This window comes from Hylobates moloch, unplaced genomic scaffold (genome assembly GCF_009828535.3).
Source record: "Hylobates moloch isolate HMO894 unplaced genomic scaffold, HMol_V3 SCAFFOLD_13, whole genome shotgun sequence".
NCBI classification, from domain to species: Eukaryota; Metazoa; Chordata; class Mammalia; order Primates; family Hylobatidae; genus Hylobates; species Hylobates moloch.
Genome location: NW_026652288.1, coordinates 18,132,613 through 18,159,977, shown reverse-complemented (window position 1 = coordinate 18,159,977; position 27,365 = coordinate 18,132,613). Strand labels below are relative to the sequence as shown.

At 36.9% G+C, this 27,365-nt stretch overlaps 1 protein-coding gene and 1 non-coding gene across 5 annotated transcripts; both read left to right on the top strand.

Annotated features, from left to right (window-relative positions):
* Positions 1–788: 788 nt before the first annotated feature.
* Positions 789–26,886, top strand: NT5C1B (5'-nucleotidase, cytosolic IB). 4 transcript variants are annotated; one of them, XM_032172291.2, is made up of 10 exons: positions 789–1,018; positions 2,864–2,953; positions 3,283–3,462; positions 4,062–4,199; positions 5,470–5,931; positions 6,209–6,376; positions 7,487–7,616; positions 13,543–13,665; positions 14,070–14,254; positions 26,563–26,886. In XM_032172291.2, exons 1-10 carry the CDS (start codon positions 989–991, stop codon positions 26,884–26,886), a joined length of 1,830 nt encoding a protein of 609 aa, XP_032028182.1. In that variant the 5' UTR covers positions 789–988. The 4 variants fall into 4 exon arrangements, with proteins under 4 accessions (XP_032028182.1, XP_032028181.1, XP_032028185.1 ...); XM_032172290.2 differs by having other exon boundaries at positions 4,062–4,205; XM_032172294.2 differs by lacking the exon at positions 3,283–3,462.
* Positions 7,010–7,114, top strand: LOC116481409 (U6 spliceosomal RNA). Its single transcript, XR_004251563.1, has one exon. It is a non-coding gene; the product is annotated as a U6 spliceosomal RNA (small nuclear RNA).
* Positions 26,887–27,365: the final 479 nt, after the last annotated feature.

Below are 27,365 nucleotides of genomic sequence, written 5' to 3'. Positions count from 1 at the left end.
ACATGTCTCCTATCTAAAGCTTGAGTGAAGATAAAAGGAGAAAACTAAAATGGAGAACATGTTTGGATTCTGTAAACCAGAGTTAGGGGCTACTTTTTACAAATATCAATTTTATTTGTAACTGTATTTTCCCTGTTACTTGCCAAAATGAATCACAAACTCATTTATGGATCCAATCATTTATCCATGTTCACTCTCCCAGACTTTGGGGGGCTTTCCTCAGATCTGGAAACTATTTTTGACAGCTGGGATTTTGTTCTAGACATGGAGTTTAGACTTGAGTTTGAGTTTAGCTTTAGTGTTTAAAGGGTTAAGGATGGGGCAGCCCAGGGTTAAGGGTTAAGGATGGGGCAGCAAAGGTAACATTCTACACTGAGTCTAGCCATGGGGAAAGGGCTTTGACAGTGTCTTCCTCAACAGGTTTTGCCATTGAAAGAAACACGAGACATTAAAGCTAAACTCGAACTCACGTCTAAACTCCACGTCTAGAACAAAATCCCAGCTGTCAAAAATAGTCTCTAGATCTGAGGAAAGCCCTCCAAAGTCTGTCTGGCAGAATGAACATGGATAAATGATTGGATCCACAAATGACTTTGCCATTCATTTTGGCAGTACCAGGAAACAGACAGCCACAAATGGGATTTATATAATGAATGGCAGGGAAATGCTTAAAAAGATTTAAAAAGAAGGAAGTGGTAATATTGATATTGCTACATATTGAACATTTGAACAATGTTTAGACATCGATTTCTGAAAACAAAGATAATGGCTATGAGCAGATACACTCAAAATGAAGAAACTTTTTTTTTATTTTTTAAGAAAAGGTTACTCACATATTCATAGAGTCAGTTTGTTACTATGGAATCACATATGATGTCATAAATTTGACATTCTAAATGCAAAGCTAGACTGAGCAAGGGAAGTGACAGGAAATGGAGCTGGGGAGACAAAAATCTGGATAACAACAAACGAATTTCAAGTTAAAAAAATGAGTCAAACATCTCTCAGACAGAAAAAGGTGAGTGAATTGAGTGTCTTAGAATCTTGCCATGGGGCTGAAGAAATGTGGATATCAGTCCATCATTTGCCTCTGCAAAGGCTCTGCAATGATCAAATAATTTCAGATAATGGCTTCAGGTAGAGGAAAAGAGAAGGGAGAGAATAAAGGCAATGGAAAGAGCAGAGAAAAGGGAAGAAGGAGAATTTTTTAAAAAATGAAGACAGCAAAGAAAAAGATTAAAACATGTAGTATATAAATGATTCCAATAAGTCAGTATTCATTTAGCATATACTCATATGTTAGTAGTAAAAGGTAAAAACAGTGGCTGTCTTTGAAGAATGCATGGCTTAGTAGGAAAGAGAATAGACAAAGGACAACTCATTGCTCCGTAAAAGTATGTACAAAAGACACAAGCAACACAGGGCAATATTTCACTCTGGGAACTTCCCCCAGGTCACACTGAGCTGGGTTTTGAAGAACACAAGAGAGAAGAGGAGACCATAAGGAAACAAGGCTGGAGTATGCAGGCAAATACAAGTCACTTGGTATTAGCAGAACATAGTGATAAAGTATAGAGTGAAGGGCATGCAAGTAGCAGGTACACGGAAAACATCATGAGTCTCCTGGTCAAACCAAGTGAAGAAAGTGTTTATCCAGGAATGAAGCATTACTAGATTTACATCTTGTAAATATTACTCTAAATAAATACGGTGGACAGATCTAGAAGTGGAGAGGATTTAAGGCCATGAAACCTGTTCGAAAGGCTATATTATAAAAATGTAGTCCCAGGATGGTCAGAGGCCTAGAACAAGGCAATGATAATAGAGATAGAAAAAAGGAACTGGATTCAAAATATCACCTGGAATTAGAAGTAAGAGGATATTATGGTGACTGCTATGTATGTGTATAACGGGGGTGAGGGTTGATGAAAAGATTTTAAAATTAGTTCAGGAGCCATACAGCTATGCCATTCTCTCATGCAACTAACATTTTCATGCAACTAACATTGATGAGATTTTTCCTGCGTGCGAGACACAGAGCATAAACGGATGAATATAGACTGCTCTAGTGGATCTTGGTCTAACCTAGAAGTTGTGCTCCTTAAACATGTAAATAACACTAATCTTGATCACATTGCAGCTACTTACTTAGCACGAAACAGTTCAAATAATACTCCAATAAGTATCTCCTCCAAATGAAAATGAAAACATAAATATTTGAGTAGAGTTCCATAAAGTGAGTTATCTTCTTGTGCTCTTTTACTTGGTTTTCCCTAACTGTTGTTAATTTGTTGGTAAGAAATCCCTTTCCACTCTAGATCTATGAGTAATTAGATGATTGGAACAGAAGACATGACTTTCAATCAATTTGTATGAGATTAAGGTCCTTATATTTAGAAATCAATCTAATATTGGCGAGGCTAGATCCACAGAAAATTTGAGCTATAGTGATGATGAAAACAAGAAAAAATTGAATTCTAAATGGCAAGGAAAAGTAAGTTCCATAAGTAGCAATCTTCAGAGTAATAGAGAAAAAAAAAAACAAACTTATTCTACATAAACTTCACAATTCTCTAGTATTTCCCATGTTATCAGTCTTTAAACAATAAATGCTTTATATCTCAAATCTATGAACCAGCAAATTTCTATATTAAAACTTGTTTATATAATTCTTCTTAATAAAATATGTGTTACCTTTTACTCATGCTTGTTAGAACAGGGGAAACTAAGGTCTAGAGTTTATACCTTTTTACATTGGCAAATAAATAAATTCTAGGTTTTCTTTATCCTTTTATTCCGAAAGCCAAAGTTCCTAATGCCTTGAGATTAAAAATTAATAAACATTCTTTGTTTCCTTGTCAAGAATGAGCCCGGAATGAGGTCCTCAACAGAGAGTCTAGAAGCAGAAAAAAGAAAGGAATCTGACAAAACAGGAGTTCGTCTGAGCAATCAGGTGAGCCGATCTCTGTAGCAGAGGTGAGGTAATTAAGGAGCAGAAAGCATAATGGAAAATGTTAGGGGGCAGGGAGTTCTGGGAGAGAAGACCAAGCTGTTGAGAATTGTATTAAGGCGTCCCTAATGTCGTTATGAGGAGGTTAAGGAACTAGGAGAGGATGGGCCCTGCCTTCCCCTCCATCCATACCCTAGTGTTCACTTAGAATGTGTGGAACCACAGCAGGCTCCTCTGCTCAGCCTACACAGGGAGGAGACTGGTCTTTGTTCAAATCAGGGAGGGGAGGGGGTCTGGCCATGGCATTGACCACTTTCTGCACAATCTTTCAGATGAGGCGTGCAGTCAATCCGAATCACTCGCTGAGATGTTGCCCCTTCCGGGGTCACTCGTCGTGTAGACGCTGCCTTTGTGCAGCTGAGGGAACAGCCCTTGGCCCCTGCCGCACAATACGTATTTATATTCACATGTGCCTGTTGTGGGAGCAGGGCCAGCAGATCACCATGATGAGGGTGAGCAGAGATCACACTACTGATTCTGGAGGGGAACCACAGACAATCTGGGTGAGGGGAAGAATATGGCAAATATAAACTCTTTTACTTTGCTGCTTCGTGGTCTCCTTTATTCTTGTTTCTCCTAAAAGAAAAGTTTGAGGGCTCCATTCCTTTTAAGCAGCTGCCTTAGAGTCCCCCTGCAACCTCAGTGGGGCACCAGCTGCCCTCACCTTTGCAGTCTGGTAAAAAATGGTGGATATATTGTTTCAGCATCTGTTAACAGGCTTATCCTCGAGAGAAGTGAGCAAAAGGGAGGAACAATGGTGAACCATACTAAGTTCCATATAAGAGAAGTCACAGTGAAAAAATATGTTTGTATCTTGGTTTTGGATGCTCTTTCAAGTGGACCCCCACATAGATGCTCCAAACAGAAGTGAGGACTAGACCAGAGTTAGAATAGTACACAAGAGTTCAGGTTGAGTTAAGAGTCATTGAGGCCGGGGATCTTCTCACTGGGTGCTGCTATATTCAGCCTGACATGACTATTCTGCAGGCACATGTATAGAAGGAGCTGCTGATGGGGTTTTACACCCTTGGGCTTCTTCTTTCCATCACAGGGATCACAAGAATCATCACTGCGGAAGACAGACTCTCGAGGGTACCTTGTGCGCAGTCAATGGTCTAGAACATCCCGGAGCCCATCCACCAAGGCTCCATCCATAGATGAGCCTAGAAGCAGGAACCCCAGTGCTAAGGTAGAGGTAAAGATGAAAGGGAGGAGTAGATGATAGAATAATAACAATGGTTAACATTTATTGATGCTTTCTATGTGCCGGGCCCTGTTTATGTGCTTTACATGTGTTAGCTAATTTAGCCCTCAAGAGAACTCCCTTCCGCCCATAAATCCCATTTTACCACTGAGAAACCTGAAGTACAGAGGGAATTTGTTTAAGGTTTCACATTAATAAGTGGTAGAGCTAGCATTAAAACCCAGGGGCTCTAGATCTAGAGGCTGCACACTTCCTCCTTCCTTCCTTCATTCAACAAATAGTAATTAACTGTGATTCTTAGAAGAAGGAAGGAAATGGTCACCACAAGAGAAAAAGAGTGTCAGATTGTGTGGGGCTTTGAGTTTTTAATTAGGCCTGACCACATAAGCAATTAAAAAAAAAGTTTTGAGATTAAGATTTTGGAAGCAGAGCGAATGATCCAGATCCAGCCACTGGGAGAGTATGCATTCCTACCCAATTCATCATCTCTGTCAGATTTGACTCAATCATCTAAACAAAAACATGCTTTTTTGAGTCATGTGTGAAACAATCTGAAATCATATATGGATACCTAATAACTTCTTGCTCACCTTAGTAAAGGAGTTTTTTCTCTAGAATGGCCCTCTCCTGTTTAGGAAGATGATTCTATGTAACTGTGCTTCACTGGCACAAGGAGCTCTGAAGGCCCTGGGGAGATGCTCCAGTCTCCAGACAAGAGACTTACCCAGCCATCACTGCATCATTCACGTGGGGAGCGGGGAGAGACATGCCCTGAGGTGCTATGTAGAGTGTCCTTGTGAGAATGTCTGGCCCACTTTGCTCATGGAGTTAACTGGAAGTCGCACACTAAGGCACTGGCCAAGCAAGATCCATTCTGCACGCCCTCTGTCCTACCTGCAGGCCTCTGACCGAGTAGGTATATGCCGAGCAGGGAACAGAACTTTGCAAACCATGCGTCAGCTGCCTAAGGCGGAGGAAGAGGACTGGGTCCTATCTACTCCAAACAAATAAAAATGTGTGAAATGCTTATGGGGAAGCTAGGGGAGAATGAAAGCAGACAGTCTCTGTGTCTGTTTAACAGAAATATCAAGCAGCTGAGGCCTAGAAATGTCCGGGTCCCTCAAGCCCTACTTAAGGAGCTGAGATGAACCAGCACCCATCCAAGGTCTAGGAATGGAATAGGCAGAAGGGACAGATCTTTGACGGGAGATGGGCAGGCAGGCCTCGACTTCAGACGCCCATTGTCTTGCTGCAGCTCCCCAGCAGCTCCACGAGCTCCCGGACTCCATCCACCTCCCCAAGCCTGCATGACTCCTCACCGCCGCCACTATCCGGGCAGCCCTCGCTCCAGCCACCCGCGTCGCCCCAGCCGTCCCGGTCGCTGGACTCGCGGCCTCCCACGCCCCCAGAGCCCGATCCTGTCTCCCGGCGCAGCACCAAAATGCAAGAGAATCCGGAGGCCTGGGCCCAAGGCATCGTGCGGGAAAACCACCAGACCCGGGACTCGCAGCCGCGGGAATATTCGTGCACGTCCCCCACCGAGTGGAAGTCCTCCAGCCAGCGCAGGGGGATCTACCCCGCCTCCACCCAGCTGGACCGCGACTCTCTGTCCGAGCAGCAGCAGCAGCGGGAGGACGAGGACAACTACGAGGCTGTCTACTGGGCATCCATGAGGTCGTTCTACGAGAAGAACCCGAGCTGCTCGCGCCCCTGGCCGGTGAGCCAGCCCGCCGCCCCTGGCACCCGGGGCGCCCCTCCTTGCAGCCCGCAGCAGAGCCTCTTCCAGCCGCCCTTCTCTCCACTGCGCAGGGAGGTCCTCCCCTGTCTCCCGCTTCTCCTCCCCAAACTTCGGGGAGTCCCAGCCTCAGCTGTCTCCAGCATCCCGCTTCTCCAACCAGGGGCCCGCTGTCCTACTCTCACCCTACCCTGGAGGAGCCCCAACCCTGTCCCCTTCGTGGCTGTGACTATCCTCCCGTTGGCGTCCCTCTCTGCAGCCCAAACCCAAGAATGCCATCACCATTGCTCTCTCATCCTGCGCGCTCTTCAACATGGTGGACGGCAGGAAAATCTATGAGGAAGAGGGTCTGGAAAAGTACATGGAGTATCAGCTCACCAATGAGAACGTCATCCTGACCCCGGGCCCGGCGTTCCGCTTCGTCAAGGTATTCTGCAAGCTGTCTTTGGCCCGCCAGGACCCTCGATGGCGAGGGAGGGACCCAGGCCAACCCTTGGGAGGGCATCCAATTTCCCAGATGATTCCTAGCCCACCCTGTCATTCTTGTCTCCTTCTACCTGACCCAGGTCAGTTTATGATTTCGCACAGCCTTCCAGACTGTGGAGGAAGGGACTCCAGCCCACAGCCCTAGATTTGGTATGTTGGCCTTCCCTAAGTAAAGTCCTAATCATGAGACCTGTAACAGAAGCCTCTCTCCCTCGAAGGAGTGCTAAGAAGCCATAATGAGCTTACAATCCTGAGTAGTAGAAATAAAACGCCATATTACAGTGAAATGAAATTCACATTAGCTCTTCTGGCCCCAAACATAGCATATTAAGAAAATAAAGATGCCCTTGGCACTTACGGGTGTGACTTTAATACAGAAGGTAAGGTTCTCTGAACTTACACCGAAATGTATAGCACCTACAACTTTGATCTGCTCATATAAATATTACACAACATCATAACCATGCAAAAACAAATGACACCTCTACAAGTTGTTGGTAGAATGTACTTACGAGACATAGTAAAAGCATAGGCAGGAGCCACAAACCTAAAGATACATGTTAATACACAAAGTACTCTCTTTGACAGAATATATACTAAAATTGGAACAAAACAGAGACGATTTGCATGACCTCTGGGCAAGGATGACATGCAGATTCATGAAGCAGTCCATATTTTTCAAAATTAAAAAACAATCATTAGATGATCGATAAAAGCAGATTTTAAAAATCAATCAAACATAGACAAAGCATAAAAGGGTTAGCCTGACCCTACTCTCTACCTGTCCCCCAGAGATAATTCTAGTGAACCCAAAGTTGAAACAATTTTCAACAAACATTACTCATGTATTGTGAACATTAACTGAGTTCCTATGAATGAGAGGTTGATAATACAGAAATGCATGGGATAAATCTTCCTTAAAGGAGCCAGAATCTCTCAGTGAAGATTCTTCAGAGCTTGAATTTGACTCTGATGAGATGCTTCCTCTCTGGCCTCCCCAAATCCACCCTGCCTGCCCCTCTTTACACACATTCATTTTTGTAACCTGCAGGCACTACAGTATGTCAATGCTAGACTCCGTGATCTATATCCTGATGAACAGGACTTATTTGATATTGTACTGATGACTAATAACCATGCCCAAGTGGGAGTGCGGCTTATAAACAGCGTCAATCACTATGGTAAGTAAAATAAATACCATGTGGAAGACTAGCTCTCCGCTCTGAAAGAGAGAAGCCATGTTATTTTGCTAACTGTGGCTTAACCAAATGCAGTGTCTTTGATACTGACACCCCCTTCTGCGCCAGGAATGTTTATTTGCCTATGTCAGAACAAGAGAGGCCATGCTCATTTTTAACTTCGGCACAGAGTTGGGCTCAAAGCTCTGGACTTAACTTGTCAAGTGTGAATTTCAAAGTCTTAATCCTAGGTCCTGCAATATATTTCTCTGTTGTATGTTTTTCACTTCTGAACTTGACTTCAAGGAGCCGTCAACCCAAAGGCTTTTACTGTGTGATCAAACTTCTTGCTCACCACAGATTCGTGTTAAAGGTTTAAAGGTTTTCACCTCTCCTTTCCACTCTTAAAATCTGATTGTCCCCGGCTGCTCTCTCTCCCCACACATAAAATAATTTACACAGAGCATTTGATTGATTCTAGTCTCTTCAATGTTTCTATCAGTGTGTTGGGGACTTTAAGAGAAAGTTCCAACTTTTCCTATTATGGAACTACCTGAATTATTTCAGGCACAATTAGCCTATATTCTAAATGGGTATGTGAAGTTGAAATAACATTTAAATTGGGCATATTTATAAATAATCAAGATATAAGTTGTGAGTTTTACTTTATATTATTCTAACTATAAGGCTGGAATCATTGAAGCACATTTTAAAAATTTTTGCCTTTTAAAAGTGCAGTCTTCATAGTGTTATGAAGTAAAAAGAGAGAACATAAAAATTTAACATAGATGAGTGGCATATAGCAATCACCTAGTAAACAACAGCTAGTATTTAACAACACATAGCCTTAATTGATTTAGTAGGTGATTGAGGTCTATCTATCCCTCACCACGCTGACCTATCAAGGCTGGAAGCATAAGAAATCAGTTATTTACCTGTTAATTCTGCTGATGAACTGATTGTGTACAACCTTCTCATGCAGCTTGTTCATGGAATAAAAATCTTTTGACCCAGAAGAGTTAGTTACTTCCTTCTCTGGGTACTGAAAGCAATTCGTATCTCCATCTGCCAGGGTCTTTATTATAATAAATGTTTTACATGCCAGGCTCCTCAGTGAACTGTGATCTCCTTAAGAAGAGGGATGATGCTTTAATCATTTCTGGAGTCTTAGTGTCACCAAATAATTTCTGGGTGATGAAATTCATATGATTTAGGGATTTGTAGAGTACACTTTTGTGCCACATATGCCCAATATTGACTAAGCGAAAAAAATGAGAGCATTTTCTAATACCAAAGCAGATACTTCCACCAAGACAGTTAATGGACCTGACCTACTCTCTTGGTCCATACAGATGACAAACAACTAACTAGACACAGTATTCTGCTTTATATCATGTGCAGCTACCCAGTTTATCATATATCTAAAAAAAAAACCCTTTGAATTGGTACATGATATTTTATCATATGGATAATCCTATACTTTATATAACTACTGTCACATTGTTGAACATGTTTTGCTTTTATAAATAACCCTAAACTGAGACCTTTCTATAGAAATCTTTATCAGAATTTCAGAATATTCCTTTTTAAAAAATAAGGAATCTTAGGTCAAAAGGTAAAAACCTGTTAAAAGCTCTTGATACATATTGCATATCATCAAATCACTTTCTAGACAGCTTGTACCAATGTATACTTTTACCGATAGTATATGAAGGTGCATATTTTATAAACCTCTTACAAACAGCCAGTTTTTTTTGTAATTGTTACTGATTTTAAAAAGCATTTGATGTTATATTAATGTTTAATGATGATAATTCACTGTTAAATGACTAAATCGCATGACATGAGGGTTTGGTGTAGAGATTACTTCATTACCTAGGTAATAAGCATATTACCCAATAGGTAGTTTTTCAGTCCTCATCTGCCTCCCACCCTCCACCTTCAAATAGGCCCTGATGTCTATTGCTCCCTTCTTTGTGTCCACCTGTACTCAATGTTTAGCTCCCACTTATTAGTGAGAACATGTGGTATCTGGTTTTCTGTTGCTGCATTAATTCACCTAGGATAATAGCCTCCAGCTCCATCCATGTTGCTACAAAAAAGATGATCTCATTCTTTTTATGGTTGTGTTCCATGGTATATATGCACTACATTTTGTTTATCCAGTCTATCATCAATGGGCATTTGGGTTGACTACTTGTCTTTGCTATTGTGAATGGTCCTGCAATGAAGATATGTGTGCATATATTATTTTTTTTTTTTTGAGACGGAATTTTGCTCTTGTTGCCCAGGCTGGAGTGCAATAGCACTATCTCGGCTCACTGCAACCTCCGCCTCCCTGGTTCAAGTGATTCTCCTGCCTCAGCCTCCCGAGTAGCTGGGATTACAGGCATGTGCCACCACGCCTGACTAATTTTGTATTTTTTTAGTAGAGACAGGGTTTCTCCATGTTGATCAGGCCAGTCTCAAACTCCCAACCTCAGATGATCTGCCCGCCTCAGCCTCCCAAACTGCTGGGATTACAAGCGTGAGCCACCATGCCCTGCCATGCATATATTCTTATGGTAGAACAATTTATATTCCTTTGGATATATACCCAGCAATGGGATTGCTGGGTCAAATGATGATTCTGTTTAAAATTCGTTGAGAAATCTGCAACCTGCTTTCCACACCAGCTGAATATAAGTGTTCGTTTTTAACCACAACCTCACCAGCAGGTCATTTTTTGACTTTTTAATAATAGCCATTCTGACTGGTATGAGATGATAATCTCATTGTGGTTTTGATTTGATTTTCTCTAATGATTAGTGAGGTTAAGCATTTTTTTCATATACTTGTTGGCTGCATGTGTGTCTTCTTTTGAGAAGTGTCTATTCATGTCCTTTGCCCATTTTTTAATGAGGTTGTTTGTTACTGCTTGTTAATCTGTTTAAATATCTCACAAATTCTGGATTTTAGACCTTTGTTAAATGCATAGTTTGAAAATATTTTCTTCCATTTTATAGGCTGTTTGTTTACTCTGTTGATAGTTTCTTTTGCTATGCAGAAGCTCTTTAGTTTAATTAGCTCCCATGTGTCAATTTTTTCTTGTTGTTGCAATTGCTTTTGGTGTCGTCATCATGAAATCTTTGCTGGAGCCTGTCCAGAATGGTATTTCCTAGGTTTTCCTCTAGGGCTTTGGCTTTGGGTTTTACATTTAAGTCTTTAATCCATCTTGAGTTAATTTTTGTATCTGGTGAAAGGAAGGGGTCCCATTTCAATCTTCAGCATATAGTTAGCCAGTTATCCCAGCACCATTTATTGAATACAGAGTCCTTTCCCCATTGCACGTTTTTCTTGACTTGGTTGAAGATCAGATGGTTCTAGGTGTGTGGCTTTATTTCTGGGTTTTCTAACCTGTTCCATTGGTCTATGTGTCTGTTTTTGTACCAGCACCATGCTGTTTTAGTTATTGTATCTTTGTAGTATAGTTTGAAGTTTGGTTATATCATGCATCCAGCTTTGTTCTTTTTGCTAAGGTTTGCTTTGGCTATTCCAGCTCTTTTTTGATTCCATGTGAATTTCCAAATAGTTTTTTCTAATTCTGTGAAAAATATCATTGGTAGTTTGATAGGAATAGCATTGAATCTGTAAATTGCTTTGGGCAGTATGGCCATTTTAACAATATTGATTCTTCCTATTCATGATCATGGGATGTTTTTCCATTTGTTTGTGCTGTCTTTGATTTTTTTTCAGCAGTGTTTTGTAATCCTTGTAGAGATTTCTCACCTCCATGGATAGCTGTACTCCTAGGTATTTTATTTTTGTGTGTGGTGATTGCAAATGGGATTGCATTCTTGATTTGGCTTTTAGCTTGAACATTGTTGGTATATAGAAATGCTACTGATTTTGCATATTAATTTTGTATCCTGAAACTGCTGAAGTTATTATCAGAGCTAGGAACTTTGGGGCAGAAACTATGGCATTTTCTAGGTGAAAAATCATATCATCTTCCAGGAGAGATAATCTGATTTCCTCTCTTTCTATTTTAATGTCTTTTGTCATTCTCTTGCCTGACTGCTCTGGCTAGGACTTCAAGGACTATGTTGAATACAAATGGTGAGAGTGGGGGTCCTTGTCTTATTCCAGTTCTTCTAGCTTTTGCCCATTCAGTATGATGTTGGCTCTGGGTTTGTCATAGATGGCTCTTATTATTTTGAAGTATGTTCCTTTAATGTTGAGGGTTTTTTTGGGGAGGGGATTAACATGAAAGGATGTTAAATTTTATTGACAGCCTTTTTTGCATCTATTGAGATTATCATATAGTTTTTACTTTTAGTTCTGTTTATTTGATGAATCACATTTATTGATTTGTGTATGTTGAACCAACTATGCATCCTAGGAATAAAGCCTACTTGATCACGGTAGATTAGCTTTTTGATGTGCTGCTGGATTTGGTTTGGTAGTATTTTGTTGAGGATTTTTGCATCTGTGTTCATCAGGGATATTGGCCTGAAGTTTTCTTTTTTCTGTGTCTCTGACAGGTTTTGGTATCAGAGTTATGTTGACCTCATAAAATGAGTCAGGGAGGAGTCCCTCCTACATAATTTTTTACAATAGTTTCAATAGGATTCATACCAGTTCTTCTCATATGTCTGGTAGAATTTGGCTGAGGATCCATCTGGTCCAGGGCTGTTTATGGTTGATAGGCTTTTTATTACTGATTCAATTTAGAAACTTGTTATTGGTAAGTTCAGGGTTTCAGTTTCTTCCTGGTTCAATCTTGGGAGGTTGTATTTTTCTAGGAATTTATCTATTTCTTCTAGGTTTTCTAGTTTCTATGCATAGAGGTGTTTGTAACAATCTCTGAGGAGTTTTTGTTTTGTTTTACTATTTCTGTGGGGTTGGTAGTAATGTCACTTGTGTCATTTCTGATTGTGTTTATTTGGATTTTTCTCTCTTTTTTTCTTTGTTAGTCTAGCTAGCAGTCTATCAATCTTATTTATTCTTTCAAATAACAAACTTTTGGTTTTGTTGATCTTTTGTATTTTTTTCACATCTCAATTTCATTCAGTTCAGCTCTGATTATGGTTATTTCTTTTCTTCTGTTAGCTCTAGGGTTAGTTTTTTTTCTTTTTTTTTCTAGTTCCTCTAGGTGTGATGTTATGTTGTTAATTTGTGATCTTTCTATCTTTTGATGAAGGTGTTTCATGCTATAAACTCCCCACTTAACAGTGTTTTAGCTATGTCCCAGAGATTCTGGTATGTTGTATCTTTATTATCATTAGGTTCAAATAATTTCTTGATTTCTGCCTTAATTTCATTGTTTACCCAAAAGTCATTCAGGAGCAGATTGGTTGTTTACTTTCCATGTAACTGTATGGTTTTGAGATAGAGCCTTTATTATTTTTTACTTTTTTTTGAGACAGAGTCTTGCTCTGTAACCAGGCTGCAGTGCAGTGGTGCGATCTCAAGAGCCACATCTTAATAGACCTTTACAGTTAGTGAGGAGGCTGCAGTTCAAGAAAAAGTACCCTGTTCTAGCCTAGACAAGAGTCAAACACTTGGGCTCAAGTCTGCTCTATGCATCTAAATCAGTGTGTTAGATAAGTCTTTATGTCTAACTTTCATTTCCTGTAATGAAGATAATAATACTTTCAGTATGTTTGTGAGAATAAAATGGCAGGATCTATGTGAATATACTATGCCCATAAACTATAATGTACCAAATACAACCACTATTACATAAAATAGTTGAGGAATTTTAAATATTGGTGCCATAAGATGATTTTTAAAGTTTATTTCTAAAGTAACTTTCCTTTAGGTTCACAAATAAAGCCAGATGAATTCACAAATAAACTCAGTTATCTCTAACGTAACTTTTACTTGGATTTACAGCATTTTTGTCTTTAATTTCTGTCATAACAAAGTCTTTCTTGGCGGATAATAGGCTTACTGATTGACCGCTTCTGTCTGACCGGTGGAAAAAACCCCATTGGCTATTTGAAGGCATATCTTACCAACTTGTATATTGCTGCAGATTCTGAAAAAGTGCAAGAGGCAATACAAGAAGGTATTAGTCTGATTTTATTCCTCTAGTTAATAAAGAAGTTTACACTAATGGTTACTTACATTAAGTTTCACATATGATTATGAGGCTTATGGTCTTGTTGGATATTCTTCTGAAGTTTTTCCACATGGGGCAACACTTAAGTCTGTCCTTTAGAGCTTTGACTTTCCTGGAAATGGACATCCTCAGTAGTTGTCCTACAATCCATTTTACATGTTCCCATCACTATAGAAACAGAGGCAGTGCATAGACAACTGTTCTGAGATCTGTGGTTGTGAAGACGAGTTGAGCCATCAGGTAATAGCTAGAGAGAAAACATAAGGTCTGGGAGAATTTGTTTTTTTAATGGTAGAAACTATAACTCATGGACCTGAGAAGAGTATTAATCAGTCTCCATGATCTATCAGGTATTGCCTCTGCGACAATGTTTGATGGAGCCAAAGACATGGCTTACTGTGACACTCAGCTCCGTGTAGCCTTTGATGGGGATGCTGTCCTCTTCTCTGATGAGTCTGAACATTTTACCAAGGAGCATGGGCCGGACAAATTCTTCCAGTATGATACATTATGTGAAAGTAAGCCTCTTGCTCAGGTAGGTTCAATGAGTGCTAATTAATTTTTATGTACTTATTTATTTTCTAATACATAAATATCAATATTGGTCCATTCTGATGAATGTTTAAGTTATTCTAGGCAGGGCACTCCTTCTTACTGCCTTATCTTTGAGGCTTTCTCTCTTTCTTTCATGAATTGATCACTTTGATGCATTCACTGCTGACAACTTTATTTTTAATTTTAACATTATTTTATCTATCCTTTTGGAAATGCTTGTATGATCTTCCCATAATAAGAAGTCTACCCTCTCCAAATTGGGAGTAACAGGAAATACTGCTTATCAATAAGCCATTTCTACATAATAAATTCTCAAAATAGGGTCATTTCCAATAGATTAGAGTAAGCATTTGTTGAATCTCTGTCCTTGACTTCAAACCCAAGAAAGGCATCGCTTAATTGAGAAAATACGCACAACTAAGAATTTGAATTGAATCAAATAATGATCCTCAAACAAGTGCAAACTATGAATGTGTAATCAAACTGAAACTAAATATTTAGATTTTTTTGGATTAGTGCTGTTGAGTACCTTTCAATCCATCCATGAACTGAAGTGCTAAAATCAAGGTCGAAAATGAACAGAACCTATAACTTTTGAACAAAAGGAAATCTGAAATCAAAATGTCACTTAATCTGAATCTAAACTGATAGGTCTTTTAATTTTATTCTATCAATTTTCCCAAGAAATTTAATTGTCCTTTTTCTCAGTTCTTCCTGAACTTAAGTTAAACTTAAATATTGTTATTTTTATATAAATTTATAAAAGTATGAATAGACTAATTGAAAGTTGAAAAGTTTTTCTACTTAGTCACCTCTCATTAAAGCAAGCAATATTTAAACTATGGGAGTGTGTGTTCAACTTCATATTCTCTTTCTAAATAGCTCCTTTGGAAACCCTGACCTAGTGTTATAAAGTTCCGTATTAACAAAGCTTACTATTGAGAAGAAAATTCTTTGTTATATTTTATATCAATCCACTCTGCTGAAATTCAGAGCCTTTCACCATTATTGAAATGTGGAAATCTTCCATAAAAAGAACACTTAAACAAAAACACTTCAAAGAAAGCATTACTTCCAGACAAATGTTGAAGTAGTATTTTCTCATCTGAAGTAAATAATCTAAATTTCTTTTAGATTTTACATTTTTCACTTCTTTTCTCATTTTGTACTTTGTCCTTTTTTTCAGCTTTATTGAGTTCTACTTAATTTTTAAAAGTTGCACATATTTAATGTATGCATTTTGATGAATTTGGACATATATATACACTCATGATACTTTCACTACAAATAAGGTAATAAACACATCCACCACTCCCAAAAACTTACTTTTCTCCTTGTGTTTTAAAATTTTTTTTGTTTTGTGGTAAGAACGCTTAGCATAAGATCTATCCACTTAACAAGTTTTTAAGTTTACAATACCATATTGTTAACTATAGGAGCTACATTGTAAAGCAGATCTCTAGAATTTATTCATCCAGGTCTCATCCATTTTGTTACAAATGGTAGTATTTCCTTCTTTTTAAAGGCTGACTAATATTATGTTGTGTCTCATCCCACATTTTCTCTATCCATTCCCCTGATGATGGACATTTGGGTTATTTCCAAATATTGGCCATTGTGAGTAATGCTGTAGTAAACACTGCAGTTTACATAGCTCTTTAAGATCCTGCTTTCATTTCTTTTGGATATATACTCAACAGTGGGATTACTGAATCCTTTGGTAGTTGTTCTATTTTTAGTTTTTTGAAAAACTTCCATTCTGTTTTCTACAGCGGCTATACCATTTTACATTTCTGCCCACAGTGTATAAGGGTTCCACATTCTCTACATACTCCCCCAACATTTGGTATCTTTGTTTTTTTTTTGTCTTCTATAATAACCATCTTGACTCGTAAAATTTGATATTGGATTGTGGTTTTTATTTGGATTTCTCTGATGATTAATGTGTTGAGTACATTTTCATATACCCGTTGACATTTGTATGTGTTCCTTAGAAAAATGTCTATTCAAGTCCTTTGTGCATTTTTAACCAGCTTAATTTGTTTTTATTTTGCTGTTGAGTTGTAAGAATTCCTTGTATATTTTGGAAATTAATCCTTATCAGATGTATAGTTTGCAAATATTTTCTCCCATTCCATAGGTTGCCTTTTCACTCTGTTGTTTCCTTTGCTTTGCAGAAACTTTCCAGTTTTATGTATTCTCACTTATTTTTGCTCCTTAAATTGCCTTTTTCTCCCATTAAACAATTAAAACTGTGAATCCCAACCCTACTTATTGCAGGAATACTCAACACATTTCTAGTATACATGCTTTCCTTTATTATGCAGTACTTCTGCCAGTTTAAAAAACATGCCATTTTTTTACATAAAAAGATGATTTTCCATAAAGGCCAGAAGGCCTTGCCGGGTGTGTTCCACTGATGAGAAAGAATGTATGAGGTACAACTCCTACTGAAGACATTCAAGTATGTTGCTAGGAGGGTGGTGGTTTGGTCATGGCAGTATCTTAATTTTGTCAAATGGAAGAGGTCTGAAAGTTACCAGCAAATGGGACAGCTGGAGAGGATTAATTTAACAAGTCTGAATGTAGTTTATGAGCCTCCAATCTCCAGTGTAGTACAGTGACAAGTAACTGATATGTCCTGATTTGATCCCTATCTCTGGTCTCACCATTCTGGAATAATGGTCTCTAAGTGTGTGTGTGTGTATCAGAATTTTTGAGGTATATTTATATAGAGTAAAATTTATAATTTTAAGTGGATAGTTTTAACAAATATATATAATTGTGAAATAACCACTAACATAAAAAAACATACTCAACAGTTTCATTAAATCACTAAATACCCTTATGCCCCTTTGTAGTCATCCTAGTACCCTATCTCCACACCCCATCAACCACTGATTTCTTTTTCTATAGTTTTGCCTTTTCCAGGTGTCCCATAAATGGAATCATACGGGATGCAATCTGACTTCTTTTATTTATTATAGCATAATGCATGTCATTGCATGTATCAGTACTTGGCTCCTTTTTATTGCTGAGTAGTATTCTATTCTGTGGATGTACCACGTTTTCTTTATTCATTTACCTGTTGAAGGAGTAGGTCATTTCTAGTCTTTGACATTTATAAATGAAGCTACTTTTAAACATTTGAATACAAATTTCTGTGTAAATATAAGATTTCATTTCATTTTTAAATAGCTAGAAGTGGAATTGCTAGGTCATGTGGTAAGTAGTGTATGTTTTATTTGATGAGAAACAGTCAAATTATTTTCCCAAACGACATAACATTTTGCATTCCTAAAAGCAATGCATGATTTTGTTGCTTTGCATTGTTGCTGGCCTTTGGTAGTATTCAGTATTTTTCTTTTTTTTTCTTTATTTAAGCAATTTTAGTGTTTATAAAAAAATTATCTCATTGTAGTTTTAGCTTGCATTTCTTTAATGACAAATGTTACTGAGCATCTTATCGGTGCTTTTTTCCATCACATATCTTCTTTGGTGAAGTACCTGTTCAAATATTTTCCTTATTTTATTGGGTTTTTGGTTTGTTATCAACTTCTGAGAGTTCCTCATATGTTTTGGATACTCATCCTTTATCAGGTGTGTGTTTTACAAATATCTGCTCTCAGCCTGTGCTTCTCTTTCATTCTAACATCTTTCAGTGCTTTTCAGTGAGCAGAAACTTATAATTTTGATGAAGTCAGATTTATCAATTTTTTCTCTTAGAAATTGTGCTTTTAATGTCACATATAAGAAATCTTTGCCTAATCCAAGGTCACAATGATTATCTCCAGACTTTTTATATAGAAATTTTATGGTCTTAGGTTTCTTACTTAGGATTATCATCTATTTTGAGTCAATATGGTATTTGTGCAAAGCACAAGTTGTGGTTCTTTTTTCCTGCTTATCCTAATTTCCTGGATATCTTAATTGTTCAAGCATTATTTGTTGAAAAGGGTGACTTTCTGTCTTGTTCCTTTAATACAGATATTCATCCTTTTATCAATATTACATTGTCTTGATTATTGTAGTTTTATAGTAGTTCTTTTTTTTTTTTTTTTTTTTTTTTTTTTGACAAGAGTCTCACTCTGTTGCCCAATCTGGAATGCAATGGCATGATCTCGGCTCACTGCAACCTTCGCCTCCTGGGTACAAGAGATTATCCTGCCTCAGCCTCCCGAGTAGCTGGGACTATAGGCACCCACCACCACACTCGGTTAATTTTTGTATTTTTAGTAGAGACTAAAATACCATATTGGCCAGGCTGGTCTCAAACTCCTGACCTTGTGATACACCTGCCTCAGCCTCCCAAAGTGCTGGGATTACAGGCATGAGCCACTGCGTCTGACTACAGTATTTCTTAGGACCAGGTGGTGTGAATACTTCAACTTTATATATATATATATATATACATATATATGTATGTGTATGTATATACATATATATATATATACACACACACATACAGAGGGAAAGAGAGAGTACAGTCTGATTCCCTTGCACTTTCATATAGATTTCATATAGATTTCATATAGATTACAGGCATGAGCCACTGCACCTGGCTACAGTATTTCTTAGGACCAGGTGGTGTGAATACTTCAACTTTGCTAAAATTAAAAAAAAATATATATATATATACACGTATATATATGTGTATGTATATACACATATATATATATACATACAGAGAAAAAGAGAGAGAGAGTACAGTCTGATTCCCTTGCACTTTCATATAGATTTAAGAAGTTTATCTATTTCTGGGGGAAAAATTTTTGCAAGAATTTTTATTTTTATTTTTATTTTATTTATAGCTAGATCTTGGGATAATAGGTATCTTAACACTATTAAGTCTTTCTGTCCATGGACATGGTATTTCTCCTCTCCTCATTTATTTAGATCATTTAAATTTTTTTTTTTAGTCTTTTGTAGGTTTCAGCACACAGATATTATATCTTTTTATTTATACCTATGCATTTTGTAATATTTTGGTATTATAAATGGTACTTTAAAAACACTTACTGTCCAATTATTTATTGCTAATACATAGAATCACAATTGGTTTTTGTATTCTGCAACCTTGTTCAATTTCCTTGTTAGTTCTTGCAACAATTTTGTAGACTGAGATTTTCTAAGTCAACAATAATGTTGACTGTGACTAAATACAGTTTTATTTCTGTGTTTCCATACTGTATATCTGTTATCTATCATTCTTGCCTTTTTACCTTGCTAGTACATCCAGTACAATGTTCAGAACAGTGATGAGGGTGGAAACCCTTGCCACATACCCAGGTCTTAGGGGGACATCAATCTTTCACTCTTAACTGTTATCCATAGGTCTTTTCTAGATGCCTTTTGTCAGGTTGAGGGATTTACCTTCTCTTTCTAGCTTTTTGGGAGTTTTTATAATAAATGAAGGTTGAATTTTGACTAATGCCTGATTTGCATCTATTGAGAAAAATCATGTGGTTTCTCTCCTTTAGTCTGTTGATATGTAAATTACATTAATGGATTTGTAAAAGCTGAGGCAGCTTTGCAGTGTTGGTATTAATTCAAGTTGGTCATGTGGTATTATCCTTTTCATATATCGCTGAATCTAATTTGTTAATATTTTGTATTATTTATTCATTTATGTATTCATGTTCATCCTCTATAGTTTTCTTCTCTTGTAATATCTTAATCTGACTTTAGTAACAGGGTAATACTAACCTCATAAAATGTGATACAAACTATTTAAAATGTTTGGTAGAATTTTTCAGAGAAGCCATCTGGGCCTGGACTTTTTTCTTTGTTGGAAGGCTTTTAATTACTGATTGAATTATTTTGATAGCTATAGAACTTCCATTTTTCTTTTTCTTGCTTTTCTCATTCTTTTCTTCTCTCTGTTTATGAGCTTGCATTTTTCAAGGAATTTGTTCATTTAAATGACTGAATTTATGGACATAAACTTTTAGTGTTTTATTAATATGTTTTAAACATTTGTAGGATCCTTAGTGATGTGTCTCCACTTTTATTTCTGATACTAGTAATTTGTGTCTTTTCTTTCTTTTTTGTTGTTGTTTTTCTTGGTCAGTTTGGCCAGAGGTAAATCAATTTTCCTGAGCCAGCTGTTCCTAAGTTTTCAAATGTGGAAGCTGAGATTGTTAATTTGAAACCTCTCCTCTTTTCTAATATAAGCACTTAATGCTATAAATGTTCCTCTAAACACTGCTGTAGTTGCATCCCACGAATTTTGATAGATGATGGTTTTTTTTATTTAATTCAAAATATATTTTTTAAATTTCTCTATAATTTCCTCTTTGAAGGAAATAGGTTAGAAGTAGGTTACTTAATTATCATATATTTGGAGTTTATTCAGATATCTTTCTATTGTTGAAACAAAGCTTAACTCTGTTGTGTTGTGATTAGAAAACATATTTTGTATCTCAATTATTTAAATTCGTTGTGGTACGTTTTATGCCCAGAATATGGTCTATCTTGATGAATATGTCATGTGTATTTGAAAAGAATATTATGTTGTCATTAAGTATTCTATAAATGTCAATTAGATTATGTAAATTAACTCAGGTCATATTGCTTGGGTTTTTTATATTGTCGGTAATTTTCTGTCTACTTGTTTTATGTACTATTGAGAAGGCAATGTTGAAATCTCCAAATATATTTGAGAATTTATCTATTTATCCTTTCAATTTTATCAGTTTTGTATCATGTATTTTGAATCTCTGTTTTTAGGTGCCCACATATTTAGGATTATTATATTGTCTTAATCTTAATTAATACCTTTTCATTATGTAATATTCATCTGATACTCATATAATCACTCCAGCTTTTTTGGGGGGGCTAATGTTTGTATGATATGATTTTTCTATACTTTTATCTGTGTCTTTATATTTAAATTGTGTTTATATTTAACTTATTTTTCTTATAGATATTACAGTTGGTGCTGCTATTTTATACAATCTGGCAATCCTTGTGTTTTAATTGCTATTTTTAGGACATTTAAATTTAATGTGATCATTGCTTTGGTTGGATTAAAATCTACTATCTTCCTATGTTTTTTCTGTGTTCCAACTGTTCTTAGTTCCCTTTTCCTTTTCTTTTTTCCCCTATTTACTTAAAGACTTATTGTGTGTTTTTACATTCCATTTTATCTCCACTATTGGCTTATGACTCATTTAAAATTTTTTATTAGTTACTCTAGTGTTTACAATATACAACTTTAAGTAATCACAGTCTATTGTCAATGTTATACTCTACAACATCATATGTACTGTAAGAACCTTGCAACAATGAACTGCCAAAAACTCTCCCCCTCATGTTTTGTGCTACAGTTGTCATATATTTTTATTTTATCTATGCTATAAACTTTCTATACTTTGCTACTGTGAACCTCAAAAATCTGAAACAGGTCTCAGTTAACTTAAAAAGTTTATTTTGCCAAGGTTGAGGATACACACGCATGGCACAGCCTCAGGAGGATCTGACGACATGTGCCCAAGGTGGTCACAGCACAGTTTGGTTTTATTCATTTTAGGGAGACATGAGATATTAATCAACATATGTAATATGAACATTGGTTCGGTCTGGAAAGGCAGGACGGCTTGAAGCAAAGGTAGGAAGACTCCAAGCAGGTCTGAGTTTCTGATTAGCCTCTCCAAAGGAGGCAGTCAGATATATAGTTATCTCAGTGAGCATAGGGGTTACTTTGAATAGAATGGGAGGCAGGTTGTCTCCAAGCTGTTCCAGGCTTGACTTTTCCCTTTAGCTTACTGACATGGGGACTGCAACATTTATTTTTCTTTTCCACTACTATTTCTGTTTTTGGCAATTAAATATCTTCTAGTAAATAAGGATGAGGCAAAAACAAGTATTTCATATTCAAATTCCTTTTAATCATTTTCAGAGATCTTCCTTTCTTTGTGTAGATCAGGTTTTTCTCTGTTATCATATTTCTTCTGCCAGGAGATCTTTTGTTTTATTTTGTTTTGTTTAACATTTCATGTAGTACAAATCTACTGGTACTAAATCTCTGTTTTTCTTTGCCTAAAAAGTCTTAATCTTATTTAGTTTCTAAAACAATATTTTATTTTTACTGAATGTAATATTCTGGGCTTACTGTGTTTTTCTTCCAGCACTTTAAAGATGCTCTTCCATTGTCTTCTCATTTGTATAGATTTTGATGACAAATGTTATGAATTTTGTATCTTTGGTCCTTAGTATGTAATGTGTCTATTTTTCTCTGGCTGCCTTCATAATTGTCTATATTTCCTTTGGTTTGAATATGAGAGGGGAGTGTGTGTGTGTGTGTGTGTGTGTGTGTCCCACAGCATTTCAATGCTCTGCTCTCTTTTCCCCACTCTTTTTTTCTCTTTCTCTTTTCAGTTTGGGCAATTTCTATCGACTTGTCTTCAAGTTCACTCATTCTTTCTTTAGCTGTGTTGAGTCTACTGACACGTCCATTAGGCACTCTTTATATAGTTCCATTCAACTCTCTTATCATTTCAATCTCTTTGCCAAAATTGCTAGTCTACTCATGTATGGTATCCACCTTTAAAGTAGACATTTAAAGATATTAATCACAGTTATTTTCAATTCCCTCTGTTATATTTGTGACACTTGGGTCATTACTAAGTCTAGTTCTTTTAATTTCTCCTGAAAGTAGATTGTTCATTTTGTTTTGTTCTGTTTTACTGTGGGACTAGCAATTATTGTGATAGATTGAATCAATCAAATCAGGTATTAAAGTTGTTTTAGGTTTTGTGGTTGCTATGGTTATCTTCATGACACCACAGGATCCAAGTTTGTCTGGTATCAACTTTGTTCTTAGGGTGCAAACTGGCTTGCCAGAGGGTTTTTCTCAAGATTTCTAGTCGACTTTCAGCAGCAGGCCTTCCCTGTGTGTCTGCTGCAGAGAAAGTCTCCTCGTTCTTACCCCTTCCCAGCTATTTCTTCTATGTTCCTAGGGCTTAGGGATGAATATCCTGGATCTTGCCATGCCCCAGTGATAGCCAATAGCTAATGGTACCAATCCTTGATAGTCTCTTTTCCTCCCAAAGTTAGAATGTTTTCTTCTGTAACAGTGGATCTTTACTCACACCCTGGAGGATAACAGTGTTTGAAGCTCTTCTAGCAGTCTAGGCTCTTTGTTCCTGAGGGTCTAAGCAACTAGGGGGAGTTTTAGTCTTTGCCCCCAGTGGCAGGTGCTCCCCTCCCCCACACCTGTACCATCAAAGGATGGCTTTATTCTATCACCCTACTGCCTGCAGTCTTTGTCATCAGCATCTAGTGAAGTCCATGGAGAAAAGCCTAAAAGAGAGTGTGTACTTCTTGTGCCTGTGGATCCTAGGGCTTCTATGCTCTCTCATTGGTGGACCCTAGTTCTTTGTCAATGTCTTTTTTAAATTACTTGAATTGCTTGTACTTGCTTGTATGGAATCTGGTATAACTTTCTTCAACACTCTACCAAAAGTACGCAGTTCTTGCACTCCATGTCTTCTTGAAGATGACTGTTTTTCCCTAGTTTTCATGCTAGTTGGTTACCCTGCAATCTCAGCTCTTTGATGGGCTCAAGAAAAGTTATTTTTTAGATTGGGGTTTTCTTATTATTAGGGTGGGAGTAACAGTCTTTCCCTAGTATTTGCTTTTTGTAAGTTTCCCTAGTATTGTTATATTTTTATTGATAAATTATATGCTGCACTACTGTGCAAATATATAAATTACAAAACATACCCCAAAATAGAAGTAAAAGAGAATGAGATGGATACTTGGCTTGAATGTGGTGACATAAACTCAGCATTCTCTGTTTCTTCCATTTGGAAATCATCCAAAAACAGCAAGGGAAACTGTGCCCCTCTGTGTTTTAAAGACTAACTGCAATGAGGGTGGTTCCTGCCAACAGTCACTATGAGTTTGCTGCTCTTGTCATAAAAACAGTCCCAGTTTTTTCACCTATATGTATGGCCTCTTACTGGTAGAAAGTAAATTTACTTGTTTTTTTCTAAGATATACAACCCTAAAGAAAATTTAAGCAAATGGTTACACAATAAGTCATGTTTACAGAAAACAGTTTGTTTCCATGACAGCAAAGAAGGGAGCCTTTGAATCATGAAAACAAGTCAGCCTCCAAATACTACCCTTGACCTTCCCCTAGAAACCCACCAATTGTCCCAAGAAAAACCAGTCTACTTCAGTATAAGCAATAATAAAAAGAGAACTGACATTGAATACATTCAAAGATACTATGAGAAAAAGGCAGATTAAAAAAGAAAAAAATCTAGTAACAGATGAAGAGCTCTTACAAGAAAAAGTTGACATAATACAGATAATTATGACTGAACATTTGCCATGACTTTTAAAGACTTAAAGCAAGATCATAAAGTAAAAATGCAATAGTCAAGGAAGGGATGATAAAATGTGAAAGTTATAGAATGCTGTAAATCTTTCCTCCCTTCCAATAGAGTTATTACCCATCTGGTACAGATTAAAAATACAATTACATATAGAAAAATGACAGAAATAGATAACAGGTAAAGAAGACCCAGCATATGCCTAACTGGAATCCCAGAAGAAAAACTTTAAAATCATGTTGGGGGAGGGGGATTGACGTTAAATATAAAGATGCAAATTAATGTAAAAATATAAATTAAAAACTGCTAAACTATCCAAAGATGTTTATATATATTGAATGATTAAAATATTAAAGATTAAAAGCCCACATTGTATGATAGAGGTATAGAATCAAAATGACCATCACTGAGACATGGCCTAGTGAAATTATCGGGCTTCAAAATGAGGAAATAATTATCTGGGCTGCCTACTCATATAAGTGGTGGAAGAGGAGGGATGGGAATCAAGAGGCCCTCAAACTTCTCAAGAGCAGCATTCAAAAGCAAAAGACAGTGGAGCACTACTTATAAGATCTTGTGGAGAATCTTATATATAAATCATGGATTCTATATCTAGCCAAAAGTTTATTCACAGACAGAGGAAATAGATATAGAGTTGAGAATATACTATATTCTCAGGGATTATTACCATAAGATGTTTTTGAGAAAATCAGTACTACAGGACAAATTTCGGCCAACATGCAGAGGACTAGAAGCACAAAGACACAAATGGTCATATAATATACTTAACCATAGAATTAAAACTAAAACAACTGTACAAATGAACAAATTTGTATGGTGTATAAATTATATAGCTAACAAAAAATGGAAAAATATGAGGAAAGAAGGTCTACGGAAGAAGTATGCTGGAATTTTCAGTTACAATAGCCAATCAAAGGATGACATGTAAACTTGATAAATAGAAATAAAACAAAATGTAATAATGCAAAAGAAACACCATGGAGAAGTAAATAAATGACTAAAATTAGATGGTGGAGAAGAAATAGAGGACTACAGAGACACTGAAGAAATGCCCTGTTTTCATTATTTCTCATTATGAAGAATAATAGATCTGGGATGCTTTTTAAAATAGAGGACTGAGGGTACTATAAAAGGTTATAGTTGTAAAGGTAATTTATAGAAGGAAATAATGTAAACCTTCTTAAATGTCAGAAGAACCACCCATACACAACTACAAAAAAGAAAGACAGATTATTGAACAATCCTTTAAAATTTTTAAAACATGGAAAATGCAATAAAAACCACAAGACAGAAACAATCTCAAGCACATTTGTAATATGAATAAATGTAAATGAACAAAGACTTAACTATTGTTTTGAAAAATAAGATTTTCAGGTTGTATCACATAGCAAAATCCAATTCTAGGGTCTATACAAGAGATACTAAAACTAAATGTTTGGAAAGGTTAAAAATGAAAGACACAGTTAGATTCAAGCCAAACAGCATTAAACTAGACAAAAGCATACACTTTATAAAGTTAAAATGCACAATTCACAAAAAGCAAATTAAAAGAGTGGTGCTTTGGTAACTAATTAGAGTTATTTAGAGTGACTTTCTATTCCAGCTTACCATGGATAGTTTATCTCTGTTGTCCTAGCTTAATTATTTTTTGAACATTCTTTAATACTTAAAGTATATAGGTTTACATGTTAAATCATATGGTCATTTTAGGCACATTCCAGGAATGCAAGGATGGTTCTATATCAGAAAACATATTCACATAAATTCCTATTGAGTTTTAGCATGTTGCCATCAGCTTCATAACACTGCATGTCATGCTGTATTATATCCTTTGTATTGTATCGTATCATATAGATCTCTGCTTTTTAACATTCACTTTCTTTGGCTCACTGTATCACAGCTGTGATATATGTTCCTTTTACAGGGTCCCCTAAAAGGCTTTCTGGAAGATTTAGGCAGACTGCAAAAGAAGTTCTATGCCAAAAATCAACGGTTACTTTGTCCTATCAGGACCTACCTGATTACAGCTAAGAGTGCAGCCAGTTCAGGCGCCTGTGTGCTGAAGACCCTTCGACGCTGGGGTCTAGAGATAGACGAAGCTCTTTTCCTTGCTGGAGCCCCCAAAAGTGCCATCTTAGTGAAGATCCGGCCCCACATCTTCTTTGATGACCACATGTTCCACATTGAAGGGGCACAGAAGTTAGGTTCCATTGCAGCTTATGGCTTTAATAAAAAATTCAGTAGTTAGGGGCAGGGAGGAGAAATGAAGTGGTGATAGTCTGGTATTACAGAAGCCACTTCTTTTGGCTCTCTAGGATAATTAGATAGGTATTTCAGAAAATTGGATCTTAAAACTTTGCTTCTTTGGAAAGGTTTTCTCTTGATTTTTTGGAAAACCTTTTGAACCCTCAAGTTACCATCAAACTACTTCTCTTTGAACTACCAATACTGTTGAATGCCATTACACCTATCTCTGTGTAAGTCATAATGATGACTCTTTAGGGTAAGTTTAGAACTTGAATATTTGCATGCTTAAGGGACTGTTTTAGAAGCTTACTTAGTTTCATAAAGCACTGCTCATTTTTGGATGTTTGTAGATAACAATGAATTGTTACCCATCAGCATTGTAGAATAGTGTCTTCAAAGGCAGAAGGAGTATGGTTAAGTACACTCTTGAAAACTGGAGCTTTGTATTCTGTGACTGCTATGGCCAGCTTTTTAACCAAA